The sequence below is a fragment of the Hipposideros armiger genome, unplaced genomic scaffold, assembly GCF_001890085.2.
Source record: "Hipposideros armiger isolate ML-2016 unplaced genomic scaffold, ASM189008v1 scaffold_26, whole genome shotgun sequence".
Taxonomy (NCBI): Eukaryota; Metazoa; Chordata; class Mammalia; order Chiroptera; family Hipposideridae; genus Hipposideros; species Hipposideros armiger.
Window position 1 is genome coordinate 5,469,638 of NW_017731376.1, and position 16,327 is coordinate 5,485,964.

The following is a 16,327-nucleotide window of genomic DNA, read 5'->3' on the forward strand; positions in this document are numbered from 1 at the left end:
AGCAGGGGCCTACGCCGTCACCGGCGACTCACAGCAGCCCAGCTCCAGGTTGAGCTGTTGTTCAGCATCTTAGCTGCAGAGGGCAGTGTCACTGGTCCTCATATGTGGGATCCGAACCCGGGCCCTCTGGCGTCCCAAGCCAGCTCTTAACCAATGTGCCACTCAGCCAGCCCTAAGCAAATCATCTTTTCCTTAATGTATTTGCACATGCAAAAGGACTGAGGAGTTGTTATATTTCCTTTCCGGTTTCATCTTTTTAATCACTGTGCAACACATCCCAAACACTGTATGAGACTCAATGAAATAGCTTCTTCTTCCAGTATGAAACAACAACAAAAAAATCCCCCCGACAATCTCAAACATTTCTGAGAAACTCTTCTATATAATCAGGTATGTGATTCTGAATAAACACCTCTAAGTCATCATGTTCTTAACACAGACTTCTATAGGTACACTTGGAAATTGCTTCCCAACCAGGATGAACACTGCATACAGGTTTTTTTTACAAAACGTACCCAGATGTACATTAATTTTTAAAAAATCAGTTCCGTCAAGCCAAACTTTATTTTGCCAAAACCGATAATCCTGAGAGCCTAAACTAAAAAACTAGTAGCTGAGGAGTTTTTCTACACCTCCTTCTGTTGCAACGAGATTCGCCTACTGGCCCAAGTTCTATGCTGATCATATCTTGGGAGATGGGGGGCACAGAACTTATGGAAACATGATCCAATTTATTAAAGGATACACCATTGCTTGTAGGGTATTAACCTCACTTAGTACTGGGTGCTTTGAGAAGTTTCCTTATCAAATGTCTGTCAAGTAATGAGTAACTTTAAGGAATAACATAATAATACATTATAATGTTATTACCACTTGGAATAAAGAAGAAAATGTTCAATTTTGGGAAACTTACCACCGAGACAGGGTCCATGGCCTCTTGCTTGACAGGGACTGGATCAAACATGAGCATTCTTTTAGTTAAGCTTGCTAGGGTGCTCGGGTGTTTGGCCTAGAAAACAAAACAAGGTGTCCGTCTAAATCCCAAGGTTACTTTAAATATAAACTAATAAAAATAAAATATAATATCCCTCACTCCCCCTTCCCTGCTCCTTCCTTTCCCCCGCCCCCAGGATGGCTGGAATTTGTTCCCCTTACCTATGAAAGATGCCATTTTGTGTAATTAAAACCAGACTCTGTGGTTATAGCCAGATGAGAGCCAACTTGCATTCCTAACTCAAATACATAAACCCTGACATTTCTGGAACAATATGTCCAGTCCGTTCTGAGCAGCAAAACTTGCTTAAGATTGCCGTGCAACTCAACAGAAGTTCACATTATTTCACATTATATATGAATGCTAACCACCTTTCCTTTCCCCTTACGTTCATTACAGAAAAATCAGGAAAAAAAGACAAACAAAAAGAAAACCTACAATCAACCATCATTAATATCTTTGTTTTGGGCCGGCCGAGTGGCTCAGCTGGTTAAGAGCTCGCTTGGGAGCGCCAGCTCTGAGCAGCATGGCTGCGGTTTGGATCCCACACTCAGGGCCAGTGACGCTCGCCCTCTACAGCTAACATGATGAACAACCGCTCAACCTGGAGCTGGGCTGCTGCGAGTTGCCGGCAATGGCGTAGGCTGCAGCAGGGCTGCAGTGGGCTACTGTGAGCTACGTGAGTGGCTGGCAGCCAGCGTGAGCGGCTGGTAGCTGGTGTGAGCTACCAGGAGCCGCTGTGAGCGGCCGACCAATGACCGGCAACCGACTGCCACACCCGGGAAGAGCACAATGATCATACCAACATGGGCCAGTGAAGTGACATCCTCCACAACTAGACTGAAGAACAAAACAGCAATTTGTCTACCTGTCTGTTCCCCTTCCCTGATTCCCTAATGCTGTTACCCTCCCCCTAATTCCCCAATAAAATCTTCAAAAAAAAAATCTTTGTTTTTATCTTTGCAAACTCCCTTTTTAAAATTGGATTATTGTATGCATACAATTTAGTACCCATAATTTCACTACACAATGTATTGTGAAAACGTTTCTTCTTCAGTAAGCATGGTTCCATACCATCAAATTCAGTGTGCCACTGTGTGAACAGATCAGTTTACGTCAATTATCCCTTTTTACAGGGCACTTAGGTTGCTTCTAAATCTTCACCATTACAGACGGCAGTGACCATCTTTATACTTACATCCTCCTACACATCCTTAATTAATTTTTAGGACAAGTTTTATGAAGGGGAATTGTTGGGTGACAAGCATGTACATCTTCCAAAGCATGTGATGTACCACCCAACAAAGATGCTCTATTATTTCTATCAATAAAATAGAAGCTGTTTCCCAACATTTCTACCAGCAACCTGTATTATCATTTAAAAAAAAACACAAAAAAACTTTGCCAATTTGTTAATATCAAAATGGCAAATTATTTTTATTCTACATTGATTTAATTACTGAAGTTACAAATTTTATTTCTATTTACCATTTACATATCTTCTTTTAAGAAATGCCTATTCAGGTCTCACACACACACACCTTATTGTCTTCTAAGTACTTTTTCTATATGAAGAATATTAGCTTGTATTCACGCCCACTCTTGCAAATTTCCTCATTAGGAAATCAGCCAATCTTTAGCCTAATGCAAAGGAAATTTGCATCTTGATCCTGTTCAGTCTTTCTCTTCTCTGCTTCTATTGTTCTGCTCATGTTATGCATGGTTCTGCATTCTATACTAGTCCACGTCTAGCACTCATCTACATAAAGTCAACTGCTTCCTCGCGGGACAAACCATCAGTCTGCTGGATGCTACACTGCATTTCACATGTTCCAGAATCACTGCCCAGTGACTACCCAGGCCTTCAACAACCTGCTTCAGGCCCTTCCTATACAAATTTGGCTTCAGTGTTCTGTACTTTGGTTAGAGATAAGGTCTTTATAAGTCACTTTGGTTTGGGTGGAAAAGTGAACAAGCCTTAGATTCAGTTCTACCTGAAAAAGTTGTACAAGTTCCTGGTTCTAGATTACTTCCTGTATTTCAGAATTAAAAACTCCCCAACTCCGTAAGGGCGATCTTGCATTTGTTATGTCCATGCTCTATAGGTTATATTATGATATCTTCGCATATAATTATAAAATAAAACTGTGTAGTTCTTGAGCTTCTTGCTTCCTTGGAGAAAGCCTGTTCTGGGCCTCATGACAACATGTGACTGTCATTAACTCAACAAAAGGCCCTGACTTCAAAATTCTATTCTCCTACATCACAGGATGTATTATCTTCTGTGAACACAATCTGATACCAGGCTGTTCAAATCAATGACCTTACTACCCTCTTATGTGTTCCAGCAAAGACCAATCCCAACAGCCAGTAAAAAATGATTTCATAAAGAAGGATGAAAACCCCTTTTGTGCCTTGAGATCTATTATTAACCAGTTCCCAGCCTAGCAGCTGTACAGACAGATTTGGTTCTAAGGACTGCTGTCCAGGGCCCCATAGAGGACCGACCGTCAATAAAAGATGTGCCATCTCCCGCTTATATCAGTGAGGTCAGATAATTCAGCAGCCCTGCCCCATGGCCGGCCAGCCACCACTCCCCCAAGCCTTGAAACTGACTTGACTCTTTCAGATTCATCCACGCTACTCCACAGTATCTTGATGCAAATCCTTTGAAATAAAAGCACTCATATTTTCAGTTGTATCTGGTCGCAAGAATTGCATCCTAGCCCTGCCACGGGGCAACTCTTTTCACATGTAAAATGAGACACCTCTTTTAACCAATTCTAAAATATTTACTGGCAATGTTTTAAAATCAAATTAGAATAACAAAAAACCTTCAAAAACCGAAAAACAAAAGAAAGCTCATTTGTCCTCCAAATCGTTTATATCAACAAACATGAACACAAGTTTTGGATATACATACTGGACACACAGCGCTAAGTTTGTTGGTCCCGATTCTGGAGCAGTGTCAGGGGTTTGCCTCTTAAGAAGCTAACACACCTAGCCGTAGAGGTCAACCCCTCTACTCAAGTCAGTTTAAAAGTGAATAGCTGCCTATATCCTGTATGAGATCTCATATAGGACCCCTTGTCCCTTCAGCACCTCACCCCTGCAACAGCCTAGCATCTCCACACCTCACCTCAAGATCTTTACTACCATTAAGACCAGCATAGTGGAATTATGATGATGGATGGGCTGTGGAGTTCATTTTGGGTCAAATTCTAACTCCACCATTTAGCTCATAAAGCCTTCAATGACTTTTCTTAATGCCCACAGCAATGACTACTGAATCCATTTAGAAAGGAATTACACATTAACCTGCCATATCTTGTATCATTTTAAGACATTACTGAAATCACTTTTGTTCTTTAATTTGTATGTGTTATCTAAATTTAAGGGTATTAGTGCTTTGCAAGACTTGTAATCATAAGAGAAAAAAAAGGTCTAAAGCATCTGTTCTAGCAAAACCAGATTCATTTTTATGAAAAAAAAAAACAAAACTGTAAAGATTGTTTATTTATTCAGAACTGTACCTTAGAGTAACTCAGTCATGATGAAGGGATATTTCTCATTATAGAAATATTTCAGCTAATAAATGAAGAAGGGGTGATAGGATAAGAATACCTCATTTTGAAACTCCAAGTTAAATAATCCATCACTAGACGATAAATTTAAAAAGTCTGCAAAATTCAAATTATCACTATGGACAGAATCAAATTCACTGTCCATTCACATGTCTAACAGCATTTTGTTTCCAACCTGGAAACTTCTAAAATAGCTGATTATACTTTCAGTGATAGTCACAGGATATAGAACAAGAGAAGATACAGGACATGTAAAGAAAACACTGTGCCCTAATCTGTTAACAAGAGCTTCTTGGGAGTAGGGGTGGAGATGGGACAGCTTTATACACTTCTGAGTGCCAATTAAAAATTTTTTTAATTCTATAACTAAAACTTTTAACAAAAACAGGTGAGGGAAGCTAAGCTAGAAAGGAACCAAATTTAGGAAGACAATCAAACACATTAACACAAATCAAGATTTTATTTATTTGCAAAAAACTCATATATTCTGTACCTACCTATTATGCTTATCTCTGAATAGACCACTTTTGCCACTGGTATTGACTTTGTCTTTGGGTCAGAGAAGAGTGACTGCAGTGTCTTCAAAGTGCCTTCCATGTAACTGAGCAGTAACTGAAGCACTGGAAGGACTAGAGTCCCTAAATTTAGTGGCTTTAGTTCCACATGGGCAGCTCGGTGCTCTGGTTACATTACCATGATTTTAAAAGCATGCTAGAAAACTACAAATGCTGTAGAAAATCTATTACACAACACTGACAGCAATCTTACGCAGAACCAGTAGGTGGCGTGCTAAAACAGGTGATTAGGACACTGGCAGCAAACTGAGTTTGCCAATTTAGAGGATTTAATTTAGTTAAATTTAGTGGGTTTAAAGCAGGCTCAGGAATTCTGTTAACCATTTTATGTGGGTATCATAGACACGATGAGGCCCCAAATGTGGTTCTGTTGTTTCTCACAACTATTTTCCGACCATAAGCACATTTATATCTTAGTTGTATTTAACTAGCCTAGCAGAGAGATATTCTAAACTAAGGATCCCAGGATGACAAAACTGCATGGGGGGGGGGGGGGGGGGACGGACACACTGGTTCTAAAAACTAAATTATCGGGTTCTTAAAAACAAAAATACAGAAACATCATTGCCAAAGTAATTTTCTGTAACTGGAGCAAATGTCATCTTCCCCAACTATGTTACTTTGCTGGGAGGGGCCAATACAGCTGAATTTTCCTCCAAAAGAAAGAAAAGAGATTTTCCCTTCACACTCGCTGCACTTATACTTCTGACTTTTCAGATGTTAAAATAAGGGTCAGGTTTTTGCCCAAATGGAAAACTGCATGATTATGTATTAAATAGCTTCGGTGAATCATTGACATGAAGTTTCATAAGTAATATGCTTGCATCTCACAGTCCTATTCAGTCCCCTATGCTTTATGAGGGTACAAATGCACTACAGAGCTCAGAAACACACACAGCCCTTAACATAAGGTTATGATTTACCTTTGAAAACTCACTTGTCTTGAAGCTACAGCATGTTTATTACAAAAACAACTTTATAAATGACTGCCGCCCACCCTCTTAAAAGTAAGAAAGAGAGAGGGAGCGAGGGAGACAGAGGGAGAGAGAAAATGCTTGGTTTCTTGGTGACATAGCAGGATTTGCCTGTGACATTCTCCTTTCTCATCTCCCTTTTTATGCTCTTTGAATATCTTTATTTCTTTCCTCAGATCCTCAAAGAGTTTCTGCATTATCCTTTCCCAGCCCCGCCTGACCCTAAGGCTCCAAATTACCTGCCTCCCTCAAACCAAACCTGTTTCCTAGTTGACCTAAGCCAGGTGTAAGGAGAACAGTAGGATCAAACCAACACACCATCTGTTAAGTGCCCACCCCACCCCACCCCACCAACTCTCCCAAGTGTTTGGATAGTAAAGGAGGAAGCATGTTACCTTCCCCCACCCTTTAATCCCCAAAGGAACTTCAGGGAAAAAAGGGGGAAAAAACTCAAATAAAGAAGCCCATCTCTGCGTGTAGGTGTAATTTTTGGCCAGGAGGAGGACCAGAGCAGGCAGGCAACATCCCTGTAGCTAAACTTCCTTTCCAGAGAAACTTTTCTTTCTTTATTTCTGTACCCAACCTCCTCAGGCTCCCGAGGAGCTGAATATTTAATGGCAGTTGCTCTGGCCAGAAGTATTGTACACGGGGCCAGGCAGCAGATGTAAGCAGGCATTTTTAAGTTGCAGGCTCCTTTGAGAACAGCCAGATGCTGACACCTACCTGGAAACGCGTCCTGTTTTCATATCACTTGACGATTTTCACCTACCTCAGTCTTCTCTAGTTGGTTTGAAAAGGAAAAAGATTCCATGGAGTATTTCTAAATATTTGCCCCTCATAAATTAGATATTTTGCATCAAAATGTTTTGTAAATGGGAAAGAAGTTAATTATTTAGTTTCAGATTAAATATAATGATCCAGTGAGCAAACAATCCGCCCTCTCTCCTCTCTCAGCTAACAAGCCACCCAATTTTTACTTTCCTGCCTCCACCCATCTGCTCCACCCTATGGAGAGTTGCCAAGGCAAGTCCAACTTGTCCAAACAGGACATGGCTTCAGATAAGATTCTGCCCACACCCTGTACTTCGGAAAGACCGAGTGAAGCAATTGATTTTGCATGTAAATAAGGACAGGTGCAAAGGTAACAGCCAAGCAGTCCCTACACATTTGCAGACTGAGGCCCAGCAAAGCAGGGGTGGGGGTGAGGAAACCCAACCCCTACCTTGTAAGTCAACTCAAGTTTGCCTGCACCTGGCTAGTAGCATTCCACAGCTTTCTTACAGAAATTTTAGCAAATGCTAATCACTTTCCCTACTGGAGTTACACACTGGTTTTCCTTCCTTAGGCTGACAACTTAGTTTTAACGGCAAGCAACCCAAGAGCGTATGAAAAGTACCCATGGTGTGTAATCCTGCTGTGTGCATTATCTTACAAGGCCTGAGCCCTGGCAATTCTCTTCTGTGAGGCATTATATAATCAAATCCAGAAGGGCTGCGTGAGGCCAGTCTGCCTCGCTGCTGCTCGCTGCTCGGTGCCCTATCACTGGAGACCCACCCCACTCCACCCAAAGGAGCCTCCACCCATCGGGCCCCACCCTGGAGGGAGTGGGAGACTGGGAGGGACCAATTGGCTCCAGTGAGCAGCCAGTTCCTGGAAACTCTGGCCTCGGCCATGATGGCTGGAACCTTAAAAATAACCAGAAAGAATCGTCAGGGTGGTGGCACTTTCCTGGGCTCCTGAAGATTTGCCATTACAAGTTTATTTCATAGAACCCCAGAACCTTTGGATATGAACCATGAGCTAATACTGCCTTCTCCCTTTAAAAGAAAAGCATTCTGACCCATGGCTACGTAAGAGAATTAACTCAACATGTCCCAAAGCCAAATTCTCCCCCCTCCTCACTTACTGCTCAGTCACCATGGAAACCTACAGGTCATCTTTCAAGCCTTCCTCATCAACTTTTCTTTCCGTTTCTACTATTGTCATTGGAGGCCAGGTCCTCAGTGCCTCAAGACTGTTCCTGGGGCTTCCCCTTCACTGGTCTTCCCACACCGTCCCTTCATCCCTCCAACTCATCCCGACCCCCTTTGTCACCTACATTTCTCAAAGCCCTCTCTCATCTAGTCTTTCCCAAGTTCACAAACCTCCCTCCCTCCAACGGGATCCCAGGGCTTGTGCAGTGGGTTCTGGCAGCACCCATGCTGAGCACCCCTTAACAAACCAGCTGCCCCCTGCTCCAAAAGCGCCCTTCCTGCTGGCTGCTGGCTGCCCTGCCCCCACCCCATGCCTTTGTTCATTTTTGGCCCTGATGCTGGGCAACCAGTGTGGAATGCCCCGTCCCCTTCCTTTCCGGCTTATCTAAATCCTCCTAATTCTTCAAAGACCAGCTCAAGGCACTCCCCACTCTGTGCAGCCAGCTGATTGCACTCCAGGAGATGTGAGGCCACCTTCGCACCTAGATAGGGTGGGCCTTTTAACTTGCCAAATGGAAGTCTCAGACCACACCAGAGCACCTAAAGGTCAGGAGTGCCAATTCTTCCTGAGAGGGCACCCTCCCCGCTCCCCAAAGGTTTTTTTGGTCCTGCATGAGGAGCGAATATAAAAGCACTCAGCCCAGAGCAGGAGTCCCCCAATCATCTCCCTTTCCCATTGAATACACTTGAAATCTCCCTAAAATAAGTAATGCGGGTGAGGGGGGTCCTAACACTAATGGAAACCAAACTTCTTTTAAAACAGTTATTGCTCTTATCTTTAACCTTGCCTGAGACCTTATCAGTATCAACCTCAAAAAACTTTTTATTTACCCACCCAGAAAGATCTTCTAAACAAGTCTAATGTCAAAGTCTCTACTCTGAGAGCCTAAAATAAAAAAATAAAAAAAATTTAAAAAAGGGAAAAAAATGAGAGAAAGGAGGCGATTGCATGAAGAGAAAGGGAAGGGAGGCAAAACCAAATAAAACACTAGGTGTTTTTTTTTTTTTTAAAGGATACTTCCCTTGACCAAAGAAAGCAGGTGCTAAGTAATGCCACAGGTTTCCTGCTGATCCTCACCACCTCCATGACTGGCAATCTCCAGGTGTTGTTCTTTACATGGACCATATCATTTAATGCGCAGAAAGTGGGTATTACCTTCCCATTTTACTGACGAGAACATTGGAACAGAGAGGTAAAGTAATCTGCCCCCAAATCACACAGCTGCTAAGTTGTATAGCCAGGATTTGAACCCAAAGTAGTCTGACTTCAAGGTATACTTGGCACCCCACTCTTCTGCCTCCCCAAGCAGAGAACAACATCGCACCATAACCAGCATTAGAGGGATAGCGATATGTGCAAACAGATCTGTCCATGAGGGATATGGAGTGTGGGGACAGTGTATTTACAGTAGTGGCAATTTCAACCCCTCCCACCCGGCCCCTGCTGCCTACCCTCTCTCTAAGAGTGCAGGCTTGGACGCAAGATCAAAAGACACACTCCGAAGGCCCCAAATTAGGCTATTATCCTTCCTAGCCAATGCACCTGCAACTGGTCCATAAAACTGCTGAGAAAAATTGGCAGCTTTACTCAAGTAAATACGGAAATCCTCATAATAACTGTACAAAGGTGGAAGGGTCAGGTCCTCATCCCCATTTTAGAAATGAGGAAATGGAGGAACAGAGGTGAAATGACTTGCCCAACCAAATTCGCAGAGCTGGTTGGAGCTGCAGCCAAGAACAGAAGTGAGTCTGCCTGCAGACCCAGGGCTTTCTGTTTTGCTTCGGTCTGTGCTGTGGGACCGACTTTTAAAATCATTTTGCACTGGGGTCACGCCCCTGGTACGCAGGGTGTGGGACGTGTGCACTGCCACACTGGGCCACGCTAGGCAAGGCCATGGGGAGGTTCCAGAGGACAATTAAGATTTCAACACACCTTTTCAGGTTAGAGCTCTCCAGACCTACTCCATCCTGTGGCATAACTAAGACGAATGACTGCACATAATCTGAGATTAGCGCTAATGAACAGGTGCTCACTGAATACTTGTGAGATGCATACACGAATGCATGTCAGACTACACTTCTCACGTGAGAGGATGAAATGAAGGGCAAAGGCCTCAGAACGACCATCTACCAGGTGTCACAGAAAATTTGTCTGGTGGACCAGTGAAACTAGCCTGAAAAATCATCTTCTAAAACCTAAAGCACACACACACACACACAAATGTGAAAACTTTGGGAGGCTCCCCAGAGAGGAGAGAAAACTCCGTTGTTTGGAGAACTAAGTGGATGGAACAGGAACTTGAACTAATGAAAGTAATTCTGGGGTGCAACACTTTAGAAGGTATCAGGGTATAAAGTGCAAGAACCAGATGAAGGAGTGGATTTCAGTGATTACACTCAAAGAACCATAGTAAGAAGAACGAACATATAGGCCAAGAGAAAAAACCTACACCTGAGTCCCAGGTCGCTCTCCAGGGTAGACGTACTGACTTCAATGTCCACTTGACCTCCTATGTCTAGATTTGGCCAAGCTCCACTGATCTGGGTTGAGACTAGCTCCAGGCCATCCCTGGACATCCCCAGGCCTGCCAGAGATTGACAACCATCTTGAGCATGTCTCAGGCTAAGCGGGGCTCTAAGGGTCCTCCTGGAAGGGGGCTGCCTCAGGAAGCACCCCCTTCATAGAAATCAGGGTAAGAGCTAGACTCAGGGTTACACGGAATTCATGGGTTGAAGGGCCACTTAACCTGCTACATTTGGTCTCCAGCTCCCCTAATAATTAGAGGGGGAACATGATCATGTATTCAGCCTGCCAACACAATGGAGTGAATTTCAAAAAGCTCCAGGACCTGTTTCGCTAGAGAAAGAATTTTACTATTAAACACTCTGACTGAGGGATGTGAAATAATACTGATAATTTTTAAAATATTCCAATAAACTATGGTGACATTCCAGGAAGAGCATAGACCCAACTGGAGGACATGTTTTGCTTTGGGGGAAAAACAGGCCCAGTTCTGGCTCAGAAACAGTGTCTCTAGCATTGTGTCTCTTTTATTACTGCTAAATTTCAAGGAAGGAGAGTTGGGGAGAAGGGGGTTGGGCAGCAGGGCCCCTCCTTTGGACAATGCTCTCCCCTATCGGGGCAGACCGCTGTTTGGTTTCCTGTGTCAGGCTCTGGCATCACTGCTTCAGATGACAAACTGGGTCTAAGAAAGGGACAGATCAGGCTTGAAAATGAGAATGCTAAAAAGCCATCATAATACTTCCCTTCCACCTCACTCCAAAATGAATTTTGACTAGACTATTGCATGTTCGCAAAGCAAATATCAATTGTTTTTTTACTCTATGGTTTGTTTGTTTTAAAGCTAGAACCAATGATAAATAAAGCACTTCAGAAAGAAACCCAATTTCTAGAATAATGTAGTAAAGGATGAAGTTGTATTTGTTTGTTTATTTTTCCATAAACACAACTGGGTGGGAAAACAGAGTATGAAATACCACTTAAGAAAGCTGTTCGTTTTATAGCAAAAATGTTGATTTGTAAATATTAAGATGGCAGATTTTTTTTTTTCCTGATAGAATATATTAGACCCTAATCATCTCTATTAACACCTCCCTCTTCCCACAAATGAGGAGGGGAAGAATGATTTGGGGTAAGATAAACAAAAAAACTCAGTCTACTAAATCTAGTTGGGTTGTTAACATGTTAACGACTTTGGAACTAAAAAAACAAACAAACAAACAAACAAACAAAAAACCACCAAAACTTGCTTCAGTTTGGGTTACTTATGAATTTCAGTTTAAAGGCTTCTTGTCCTAAAAGTCAGCATAATTATTTCAAGTTTGCTTCCTCCAAAGAAGAAAAAAAAAAAATCTTACTGAAACTTTCCAAAACTCCCATCTTTTTTTTTTAAGGAAGGTTATCAGTAGCCTAATATTTGATCCTAGTAGCTTTCTTAATATTATATTGTATATTTATCCATAAAGAAAGAATGTGGTAGAACAAGGCATTAAAACCAAGGCACCACTATTATCATCAATTTTTGGAAGTATAGGGCCTGGCTTGCAGCCTCAGCAGCTTTAATTTAATTCCATTAGAGAGCATTATAAATAATTCCTTTAGATTTTAAAGAAAATCCAAAAATAAGAAGTTTAAAAAAGAAACTTGCCAAAAGTTGTCTTTTCCAACCATTTCTTTAAAACTTAGTTTCTAGAGAACCAAGACAAAAATAAATTGCTAAAATAGGTTTTCAATAGTTAATCCAGAAATTTGTTAACCCACAACTGACAGAATATAACAAAAAAATTGGGATTATGAAAAAACTGCTTATTGTAAAACAATAAATGAGTATTCTAATGTTTTCAAAATATAAGATTAAAATTTTCCAAACTATCATTAAATGAATTTCTTATTTCCAGTTCTTCTTTTCTTTCAGTTTTTTATTCTTAAAACAGTTTGGAAATCAGATGAAGACTACAGTAAAACCTTTGTCCTTAAAGAAATTATCCTAGTACCAGTCTTTGTCTTTAAAAAGAAATATGTGATTTTTTTCAATATATTTTGTTTTGCTTCAATACTTTTTCTCAAGATTTCTTCCTGAAAACATAAGCAAGACTTTCAAGTCAGCCCAGGATGCCAAGACTGCTTAAATTCTCCATCCAAATGCGGCTCCTGTGCTTAGAGCCTTCCGTGTTAAATGTGAAAAGGGATGGGTGACATCTTTCAGATAACAAATGGAGGTCTTCCTAACTGTAAGGTGGTAATCCTGATCCCAAACTGACAGCTTCAGGGCAAAACGCCTATCTCAAAATAAACACCCTACCACCCACCACAAAACAATAAAAACAAAAACAACAAAACAACAAAAACAACCTCCTTTAGACTTCTAGCCAATATGCACACAAATTCTCAAAATCACAATTTGGCAATGGCAAATTAATAAAGGTAAAAGTATTTATTTACCCATATAAACACACTGGAGCAAGGGGTGTATGTAAAAAGGTTAACTGACTTCTCATTATGACATAACACAGGCATCTTAAGCAATAGCAAGTGTGTAGAGACATGATAACTCCCTGGGTGGGGATAGGGAGTTTAGGGGCAGGGACCAAGGCCTGGTCTGGGCTACTGATCTACCAGAAAACAGCCTGAAACAGGAAAGAGCACACATATGCCACTTGGAATGTATGACGCAAACCCCAGCCTTGAAACAAAGAACAGGAAACAGCTCTGCTGGCTGTGCTGGAGAGAAAGCACAGAGAAACATTTAGCCGGCCCTCCCTGACCCTATATTCATGAGCAGCTGGAGTTTTTTAAGACAACAACAGGGGGGTGGAGGTGTTTGTTCTATGGGTGTGAATAATAACACCAGCCATATACAAGGGACCTGCCCTATTTACAAATAGGTGCTTCCACATATAGTAAACATCGTAAGTGAACATGGGGTTTTATCATATTAAGGCAGTGGAGACCTTCCTAATTAACACCAGCCTCCCTACCGATTTCTTTTGTCTCTTCATCCCCCGTCCCAACGGCTGGTCTCTAGCCATGATCAAATTCTGGGTGAGGGTAATAATTCTTGCTCAGCCTCAGAGCATCAGGAGGAAAATAAAGATCAAGCACTGCTGTTAAGAATTCAGATGACAATTGGATTATCCTACAGACTGAAAATTGGACCAATTTTAAGTGCCCCTTAGCCACAGAACTAAATTCCAAGACACTGAGTGTGGGACGCTCAGTTACCCCAAATTTTCACAGTCCTTTTCAATTGCATGATTATAAACATATTTGCACACAGCTGCACATCTGTTCTACATGTACATACATCTACAGAGAAATTCACCTTTTGAGAATACGATTCTGTTCCTGACATTTCATTTAATCAATAATTGTTATACGATCTGTAGAAGAGTATCCATTTTTATAAGCTATCCTAAAATGTTTATTTTCCTTTAGGTATTTTTAAGGTAGTAAAATCCATTCATAGTCCTTTCCCCCATTATTTCTCTTTATATTGTCAGCCAGGACTGTGTTTAACTCAGGTTTCCATTATCAGAGATTTCAGAATCTGTGTGTGGACATAACTACAGGTAAAAGAAAAAAAAAAAAAGGCATCCCTGTGCTCATAGCAACCAGAAGATTGGGTTTGAATTTAGAAACTTTACAGTGAAAAATACAATACCTTTCTCTAAAACTATTGCTGTTTTATATCTGACAAGGTTTTGTGGTCTAAGTAGCTACTTTTCTTTGTTATTCTCACATTAGAATTGTTACACTTGCATTCTCCTTTAAGCAAATCAAACGTTCCTTACAGTGTATCTTAGTTGAACTTACTAATAGTACATTAGGCTTTTTTTCTTCTAATAGTTTTGCAGCAAACTCCACTGACTGTAGAAATTGAGATGTTTCTCTAGGGAGTTTAATCAAACATCTCATTTCAGGTTTCTGTTAACAGCCTAAGGTCAACTAACTAACATACTCCATGTTTCAAGCCAAAAGAAGCTCATTCCTCTACTCTTTTTAAAAAAAATACTAACTCCCAACATTTTAATGAGATATTAATGCCATCAGACTGGTTTTTTTCCCTGAAAGCACGTCTTCCTTGGGGTTAGGCAGATTATCATCCAGATAGATTTCTCTTATAAAAATGCGCCTCAAATTCATACATAAAGCACTCAGAAAAAGGACATCACCAAATTGCTCTGCGGAAAAACCTATAATGAACAAGTGCCCTAGTTCTCGCTTGAGTTTGATTGTAATTACAAATGCTAAATCTAAATGAAATCGGAATACCAGTTCATACTTTTCCCCATATACCAAGCTCTTGTAAGAATATAATCAATATATCTAAAGTGTCTTGGGTGATATTAATGGAAAAATACACTGAGTTTAAAAATTCAGTGTAAAAGATTTATTTTAGCAAAACACAAAACGGTGAGCAATTTCCAATTTCCGTTTATCCTGACTTATTAAAAATACGTCTCATTCACACGTCGTTCACCTATTATTTTTGTATGTTGCAGTAAAATTTAAAACAGGCAAGATTCTCCCTGTTATCTGCCAAAGAAGTGGCAATGACAATCCCAGGTATTATCTGCCATCTCCAAGAAAGCCACTCTGAAATCTTAGGTAGGTCCCAAGGGTTCGGGTCCAGGGATCAATCTCTGGGTCCCCGCCCGGATCGGGTCCCTAACTGCAGGCAGTTGCCTAAGGCGTTCTCCGCCTCCAGCCACGCTGCAATCTTTGCTCCAGGCACTGCGGCAGGTTCTCTCCGTGCCCCCGAGGGCGACGCTCCAAACCGGGCCAGCTCTTTCTTCTTGCCCCCGGGGATCCAGACGCCCTGCCCTGGACGCTCCTGGGCTCCAGGACCGAGAATGGGATGCTGCCTCCAGTCCCAATTGCCCCAAGTTTCTTCCCAGAGGGACCGGGAGACTGTTCCAAGTTTGCTCCGGCTGGCGAGCGGCCGCGCGCCCCGTCCGAGAAAGGGGGAGGCGGGGGGCGCATGCAGAGGGCGGAGAGGAGGAGGGCGCGAGAGAGGGGGGTGGGGGGACCCGGAGGGGGAGGAGCAGGAGCGCGCGGCCTGGGCGCTACCTTTCTCCACACAACGTTGCCACATGCGGAGAGCACTGAGATTTCTGGGGCTTTGGAGGGAATCGCTCGCTCGCTCGCGGGCGGGCGGGCGGCGGCCGGGGGACCACACAGGTGAGCCCCCGCCCGCGCCCTCTCCGGGGCCGCGGTGGGAGCTGCCGGGCCTTGTTCTCCCGCACCCCCAGATCCATACTGTGGTTTCCCCCAATCCCACACTTTCAACCGCTGAACCTGGGGGCCTCCTCCCCGTAGCTTCCCTCTTCGCCCCCACCCCTGGCTGCGAAAAGCTGTTGCACTTTCCCAAGCCCCTACCCCCGCGCTGCACCCCAACCCGCTCAACTGAGCACCCCCACCCCTTCACTGGGCACCCCGCATGAGGAAAAATAATGAAACCAGATACACCACAAGGGAGGGCAGCGGGAGTCGGGCGAGAAGGAAAGGTGAGGGAGAGGGGACTTACTTTTCGAGGCGCGGTGCTGAGCGCTGCAGGAGAGAAATAAAGGCCCGGATCCGCGCTGCCTCGAACCCCGCGAATGCAGTAATGTCAGCGCTCTAGTCCGGGCGGCGGCCGCGGCCGCAGGGGACGGGGACGGGGACGGGCGCGCGTGCGGCGGGCGCGGCGCGGCTCGGCTCGGCAGG

The 16,327-nt window shown here is 42.9% G+C and overlaps 1 protein-coding gene across 3 annotated transcripts in view; it reads right to left on the reverse strand.

The window, feature by feature from the left end:
- Positions 1–16,320, reverse strand: part of KLF3 (KLF transcription factor 3) — a 36,151-nt gene extending 19,831 nt beyond the window's left edge. Inside the window, exons 1-2 of one of the 3 annotated variants that reach the window (XM_019636040.1) lie at positions 16,149–16,320; positions 914–1,009 (exon numbers count right to left, since the gene is read on the reverse strand). In XM_019636040.1, coding sequence (XP_019491585.1) covers positions 914–970 — 57 coding nt within the window. In that variant the 5' untranslated portion in view covers positions 971–1,009; positions 16,149–16,320. Of the gene's footprint in view, positions 1–913; positions 1,010–6,850; positions 7,202–16,148 lie in introns of those variants that run through there. The other 2 variants (XM_019636039.1, XM_019636041.1) reach the window with 2 other exon arrangements.
- Between the last annotated feature and the right edge of the window lie 7 nt (positions 16,321–16,327).